The sequence below is a fragment of the Hordeum vulgare genome, chromosome 6H (genome assembly GCF_904849725.1).
Source record: "Hordeum vulgare subsp. vulgare chromosome 6H, MorexV3_pseudomolecules_assembly, whole genome shotgun sequence".
NCBI classification, from domain to species: Eukaryota; Viridiplantae; Streptophyta; class Magnoliopsida; order Poales; family Poaceae; genus Hordeum; species Hordeum vulgare.
The window spans coordinates 492,502,454-492,509,978 of NC_058523.1; the positions used below are offsets into that span (position 1 = coordinate 492,502,454).

General features: G+C 48.1%; 1 protein-coding gene across 1 annotated transcript; it reads left to right on the forward strand.

Annotated features, from left to right (window-relative positions):
- Positions 1-611: 611 nt before the first annotated feature.
- Positions 612-6,667, forward strand: LOC123404756 (probable potassium transporter 16). The gene is made up of 10 exons (XM_045098700.1): positions 612-917; positions 2,011-2,233; positions 2,398-2,640; positions 2,743-2,793; positions 3,354-3,614; positions 3,806-3,858; positions 4,512-4,629; positions 4,718-4,972; positions 5,136-5,935; positions 6,054-6,667. The coding sequence occupies exons 1-10, from the start codon at positions 774-776 to the stop codon at positions 6,306-6,308; spliced, it is 2,403 nt and encodes an 800-aa protein (XP_044954635.1). The 5' UTR covers positions 612-773; the 3' UTR covers positions 6,309-6,667.
- Positions 6,668-7,525: the final 858 nt, after the last annotated feature.

Consider the following 7,525-nt stretch of genomic DNA (forward strand, 5'->3'; position numbering starts at 1 on the left):
CAAACCACAGAAAAACATAAGCACATACGTCAATTGTCACATTTCGAAGTCCTACCAAGCCACAGGTCGCAAACAGTTTTATTTTGACTTGCCACAAACATAAGCGGCGGCTTTTAGCAAGCTAGCAGCCCATGGTACACGCAGGACCATCGTTTTCGTCTCCTCGAAACGGAAGGCATGACGAAATTCAGTTTCGGACCCTCATCCACGCTCCTGATTATTACTAGTAAAATAAAATGTACGTATAACACATGTGAACAGCAGATTTTCTGATCCAACGGGAGCGCAAGGGCACGCCGCACGCGTGATTCCAGTCTAGATCGAGAGGAGCTACTATTCCCGCTATTTTTATAGCGCCACGTCGCGCGCGTCGGCCGGTACAACGCCATTGGCGACTTTCCGTCCAAAATTAATGAGTCGTTGAGCAAGTCAAGATTGACGATGGACCGACGTGCGTGATGGATCCACTGGTAAACTGTTGCAGCAAGCAAGCAAGCAAGCAAAAGCAGCCAGCGAATTAACGAGACAAGTCGATCGGTAACAACTATCAAGTGGTCAGTAACGAGAAGTCAGTCGAGTAGCCCACAACCCAACCCAACCTCTCCCGGCGCGGCTGCCTGCGCTTATAAAGGGCGTTATAAGCAGCTCGGAACGGGATGAGCTCCGCCGGGACGTAAGCAGATCAGAGCAAAAAGCAGCAGATAAAGGCCGTTATAAGTAGCGGCGCGTAGGACGTCGAGCGGAGGAGCGGCTGTGCTGTGGAGGAGAGATCGATGGCGATGGGCAGCGCGAGGAGCAGCCTGGAGATCGTGCCGCACAGCGGCGGCGACGTCGAGGTGCCGCCGGCGGACGTGCCGCGGCAGGACTCGCTCTACCGCGACGCCACCAGGCCCGCCCACGGCGGCCACCATGGACAGGTATGCATGCATGCATGCTTGGCGACGCCGTTGGTAGGACTTGCTGGCGCGTTGTTATCCTACCTCAGTAGTATCTATGTTCATCGCCGCGCCATGGCCACTCGGACTGCATGGTGCCATGGTCACCGTGTCCGCCTAGCGCCGTGGCTTCCGCCTCCCTAACCTGACGGCGAATGGCGGCAGCACCCACTGTGGGCTGTGGTTTCTCCCTCCGCTGACGCTGCTCCGTCAGATTAAGCTAGCATTCTCTCCTCCTTGTCGCGCGGTTATGTCGTACGTACGTAACTGAACCTACGACGTATGAACGGCACCACCACCGTGTTCCTGCCTCCGCGCCGGAGCTGAAGCAGCTGGGAGGAGGAGAAGATAGCGTGTGACCGATCGAGCATGGTGCTATTGCTACGTAGAGATAGGCAGCACGTTCCCAATCCTACCGCTGTTCGACGTTGTAGAACTAGTAAGTAACGGGATTTGTTCGACGTTGTTGAACTAGTAAGTAACGGGATTTGTCAGACCTACCGTACCGTTGTTTTCCACCACTTGGACTCCGTACTCGGCCGGGCATGCAGACTCAGTATGCATATGCATGACACTGTAAATGTTCCTATCACACTGTCGTCTCCGGTGCTGGATGGAGGAGGAACGAGCGGGCGTGTCACCGAGCATCGTGTGGTACGTGGAGATGAAGCATATAGCGCGTTCCTACTACTGTTGGACGTTGTAAAGGGAGCAAGGAGATTTCTCAGAGTTGCCGTCCGTTGTTTTCCACCACTTAGACTATTCGGGCAGACTAATCAAGTTGTTGTTCTTTATATTATTATATTATACACAACCTGCACCTGCATGTGCATACTCTAGCTTCTATTACTAGGTAGTAGAAGAATTGACATGTGGATCGATCCAAGTCCAAGCTTGATACTGTAAATGTTACTCCTACCTATCAAGTTGGTCTCTGCTCGGGTGTCAAGTTGTTGTTTAGTGTAGTATATGCACCTGCATATGCATGCATAGAAGAATCTTTAATATCTTTGATCTAAAGTCCAAGCTTTATACTTACTGTAAATGTTACTCCTACGTTACTACGTACCTACAGGACAACTGGGTGAGGACGCTGCGGCTGGGATTCCAGTGCGTGGGCATCCTCTACGCCGACCTCGGGACGTCGCCGCTCTACGTCTTCTCCAACACCTTCAAGTACGGCGTCGGGCACGAGGACGACGTGCTGGGCGTCCTCTCCCTCATCATCTACAGCTTCCTCCTCTTCGCCATGGTCAAGATCATCTTCATCGCGCTCTACGCCAACGACGACGGCGATGGTGCGTGCATGCCAACGATCATGTCTTACGCACAGATCAATCAATCAATCAATCAGTCAATCAATGTGTCACCCATCTGAGACCATCGTATCAGTCTGAAGTCTGAACACGCACGCACGCACGCTGCTAATTGTCTTCATGATGCCATGAACTCGATTGTTCAGGGGGAACGTTCGCCCTCTACTCGCTGATCTCGCGGTACGCGAGGGTGGCGCTGATCCCGAACCAGCAGGCGGAGGACGACCTCGTTTCTACCCACCGATATCTGTCGGCGACGGGGAGGAGGGCGCAGTGGATGAAGAACCTGCTGGAGACGAGCAAGCCGGCAAAGCTCACGCTCTTCTTCCTCACCATCTTCGCCACGGCGCTCGCCATCAGCGACTGCATGCTAACCCCTCCCATCTCCGGTACTCCTCTCTCTCTCTCTCTCTCTCCTATCAATCAGAACGATAGGGGCCCTAATAACCTTGCACGTTTTTCTAATGAATTTTCTTGCGTATATGTTTCAGTACTATCGGCAGTCAACGGCCTGAAACTGAGAGCGCCTCACCTGACAACAGGTACAAAGAAATAGTAGTACCGAGAGCACCTCATGTTTTAATCCATTTATGTACAGTAAGTGTTATTAGCTGGGAAGTCAAACGGAAAATGTGTCCAGCTCATGGCTAGTGTCAGCCATGGCCTGGCCTGTATGGAGACTGATTACATGTGACACGTACTACTCCGTATCTCAGGTCACGTTTCCCTTGAGCAAAACGGCAAACTAGGACAGTTCAGTTTAAACCAACTAGCTGCAATTTCTGACCGTTTCAACTAGCTATTTAATTCCTCTCCACGTTTTAGCTAGTACTAGTAGCAAACTAGTCTTCATGTTATTAATAACCCAGATCTAGACCAAGCTGTCAAGAAATTAAAAAAACAGATCACGATCAAGTTTGACATAGGACTTTGAGCACCAGCCTGTTGCTGACCCCCTTGCTAGTGTACAAAACAAGCAAATGAATCCCCAAAGGTCTGGGAAAAGAAACGACTTTGACCGACTTTCACCGACATTTCTACAGACTACATTTTTTTCTTTCAGCATTTGATTCCTCATATATGATTTGGGCACTCTGAACAGATCAAATAGTCTGGATCACAGTGGGTATTCTGATACTGTTCTTCGCGGTGCAACACCTCGGGACCGACAAGATCGGTTACACGTTCGCTCCGCTCGTCGTCGTGTGGCTTCTCCTCATCGCCGGTATCGGGCTTTATAACCTGATCAAGTACGATATCGGCACCCTGAGGGCATTCAACCCCAAGTACATCTTCGACTATTTCCGGAGGAACAAGAAGAAGGGATGGGTTTCGCTCGGTGAAATCCTTCTTTGCTTTACAGGTAAAAAGAAACGCCACTATCATTCTGATGGTAGCATATATGGTACTGGATTCACAATATTCTACACTGGTCAGTTTCAGGCGGTGCTGTACTATTAGCAAAAAATCTTTATGAAAGCACAATTTGCACGCACTGAACTCTCTTTCTGTGGGGAGCATTTACTGAACTTGATTATACAATGTTGATGACAGGCACGGAAGCCCTCTTTGCTGATCTAGGATACTTCAGCATAAAGTCCATTCAGGTATAAATGAACATCCTCTTTGACTGCCACAGTTACACACTATGCTATTTTTTTTAGGAAAACTGTCAGGGAGGCCCCTACACTATACAGCATACAATGTCGAGGGATAATGATAAATATTTAGACAGAAAGATTCCTTGACCACTTCAAAGTTTGAAGTTCCCTTCTTATAACTGTAAAAAAGATGAATAGGAAGATTTCCTTTGACTGCCAAAGTTCTGCAGATACTCCCACCGTTCCATGTGGATTTCGACATGGACTCAGTCTTCTACCAGATGGAACTTTGGCTACTGTTTTTATCCAAATATGCAAACTCGCAGAATTACGAACAACTTATATGAGAAAAGAAAGTATCTTACTGGAAATCACATTTACCTTATACGGCGATAGGAAAAACTAGAGACATTTGACTGCACATTTGTAGAATGCCATCTATTTTAGTTTGGCATGGTAGAAGAGCTATTATGACTCGGTATACCCTACACTGTGTTGTTTATATCTCAAAGATGACAGTCAACATTTCAACATGAGCAGAGTTTTTTTATAGTGACCCGGCCTGTACAGGTGTGCACGGTGAAGTGTATGTAGGAAATTCTAGCATTTTCAATGAATATATACGAAGACTGAACTGAACATTTTTTTCCCTGTTTCAGCTGAGCTTTAGCTTTGGCTTACTCCCATCCGTCCTGCTCACTTATATCGGGCAAGCAGCTTACCTCAGGAAGCACCTGGATATGCAAATATCCAACGCTTTCTTCAATTCCATTCCAAGTATGTGATCGACAAGATACCTCACTAGTCTATACTGTTCTGTAAGCTATGCATCAGAAACTAAATAACATGTCATGTGTGATTCCAGGCACTTTGTTCTGGCCGACGTTCGTTCTCGCGCTTCTGGCTTCGGTCATCGGGAGCCAAGCCATGGTCTCGTGCGCCTTCGCGACCATGTCACATCTGCAAACGCTTAGCTGCTTCCCGAGGGTGAAGATACTGCACACGTCACGGCGTTACTCGGGCCAACTGTACATCCCTGAAGTCAACTTCTTCCTTTGCGTGGCTTCCTGTATCGTCACCCTAAGCTTCAGGACAACCGGTTTCATCGCCAAGGCACATGGTAAAAAACGCATCCAACACATGCTTGAACAGAGAATATAATTTTAAATAGACCTCTTCTAGATGTTATAGTGTGCCATTTAAAATATTTGTTCATGTGTTACCAAGTGCATGCTTATCTCTAGTCTCTAGTGGCCTAATGGACATGGCGCGTGCTTGAACAGAGATCTGCGTGGCTCTTGTGATGGTGATCACGACGCTCCTGATGACGATCGTGATGCTCCTGGTGTGGAAGGTGAACATCTGGTGGATCGCCGCCTTCTTCGCCGTCTTCATGTCCACGGAGACCGTCTACCTGTCGGCGGTGCTGTACAAGTTCACCCAGGGCCCCTACTTCCCGCTGGCCATGTCGGCGGTGCTCATGGTGATCATGATCGTGTGGCACTACGTGCACGTGAAGCGCTACAAGTACGAGCTCCAGCACACGGTGTCGCCCGACGAGGTGAGGCACCTCCTCGAGCGCCATGACCTCAAGCGGGTCCCGGGCCTCGGCCTCTTCTACACGGAGCTGGTGCAGGGCATCCCGCCCATCTTCCCCCACCTCATCGAGAAGATCCCCACCGTCCACTCCGTCATCGTCTTCATCTCCGTCAAGCACCTGCCCATCCCGCACGTCGACGTCCAGGAGCGCTTCCTCTTCCGGCAGGTGGAGCCCAAGGAGAGCATGGTGTTCCGCTGCGTCGCTCGCTACGGCTACCGGGACACCCTCGAGATGGCCGGTGACTTCGTGGCCACCCTCGTCGAGTACCTCCAGTACTATGTCCGGGACCTCAGCCTCTACTGCACGGCCGAGCCGCTCAGGACGAGCTACCCTAGCATTCGGATCGACAGCTTTAGGTGGGAGAAGAAGCCCTCGGGGCATGGGCATGGCATCCATGCCGAGGAGATGCTTACACCCATCCAATCCTTCTCTGAGCTCACAATGCATCAAGTTGGTATGAGCAACCGGCTGCCGCAATTTCAGGTGAGCAATCTAGCTACACACTGACTACAAAACAATACTCCATTGAGCTGCATTTCTCATATATGCTGTACTGCATTGGCTGAATCTGATTGTTACTACTTGTTTTCACATGAACTAGACGGCCAAGATGAACCTAGAGGAGATGTTGAGAATTGAAGAGGACCAAAAGTTGATCCAACGGGAGGTGGATAATGGTGTGGTGTACATACTTGGGGAGACTGAAGTGGTGGCCAAGCCTCACTCCAACCTCCTTAAGAAGATTGCCGTCAACTACATCTTCGATTTCCTACGGAAGAACTCTCGGAAAGGGGAGAAGATGTTGTCCATTCCACGCGGGCAACTCCTTAAGGTTGGTATCACATATGAAATATAAATTTACAGAGCAAGCAGACGGATTATGTGCACAAAGGATCCATGTAGATATGTGCACCATGCATGCATGCCGAAGACCAGACTTCATGTGTTTGTTCATGGAATTTACGGGCGTACGGATATATGTCTATGGGGCAGAATGAATGCATTCCATATGTAGAAGAACGGATGTACGCAGGTCGGTCCTCCCCCTCGTAGGCATCTTATTGGTCAAATTGGCTATGTATTTTGCCTCCTCTTGACGTGTATGCGTGATGTTAGTTGTGTGCATCCTAAGTATACATAGGTCAGGTATGAACTCGTTATGCTTGTATGCCCTTGATGTGACTATAAGTTAATAAAAGCGCCATTTATCAAAAAGAAAAATGTATATGTATGTGGCCAGATAGAGAGATGTCCAGTAAGAGATTGTGTATATTTTCATTATTACGCACTAGGCACAACAAAATTGTTGAGTCTAATCATAATCTACCAATGGTGGTGGCGGTGCTGGCCAAGGTATGGAAGGTCAATCTGATGCAGTGATTACTACATGCAACGAAGGAATGGAGCTTCACGCTCCAGGCAGGGGCCCGGGTTGTCTCGGGCCTGTCACCGTCAATGACTAAATCCATTGTCGATTTGGGTTGATGATTTGGAGGATAAGGTTTCTAACATTGGGTATATTGTCTGTAATTTCTATTTTTTCTTTCTCTCGGTACCTTGTGTGATGAGATATGGGATGTTAGGTTTTGTTTTCATGACCGTGATAACTTGAAAAGGACATTAGGGTAGTCATATATCACATATTTGAACCTTTATCTCTAATTGACACAGAGCGCAATGGGATTAATGATTCCATGTATTATGTAAAGGAAGATGGTAAAGGTTAGTAGACATGGAATTAATTGATGGATGACAAAGGTGGAGGATATGGTGGAGATACATGAGAAAAAGAAGTGCATTACAATCAATACTATGAAGGGGAAAGATCGAGTGTGTTGAGACATGAAAGATCAACACTCGAGATAGATGTGAAAAGGAGCTTCAAATTCCACATGTGTTTGTTGAATATCAGGTTGATGATGCATGTGTTGTATTTTCAACACACAGGAGTTAACAAGTAGAGTGTTCAACTAGAAGATTAGAGAAAGTTACAAGTAGAGTGTTCAATAAGAGGAGTTAACAACTAGAGTGTTAAAAAAAAGAGCGGTGTCCGAAGACGCTGAGGGAGACCAA

Bases quoted from the DNA above. Each gene is read 5' to 3' on its own strand.
- LOC123404756 (XM_045098700.1), top strand. From the start codon at position 774: ATGGCGATGGGCAGCGCGAGGAGCAGCCTGGAGATCGTGCCGCACAGC. The intron at 918-2,010 runs GTATGCATGCAT...ACGTACCTACAG, and splicing joins ACGGCGGCCACCATGGACAG to GACAACTGGGTGAGGACGCT. The intron at 3,615-3,805 runs GTAAAAAGAAAC...TGTTGATGACAG, and splicing joins AATCCTTCTTTGCTTTACAG to GCACGGAAGCCCTCTTTGCT.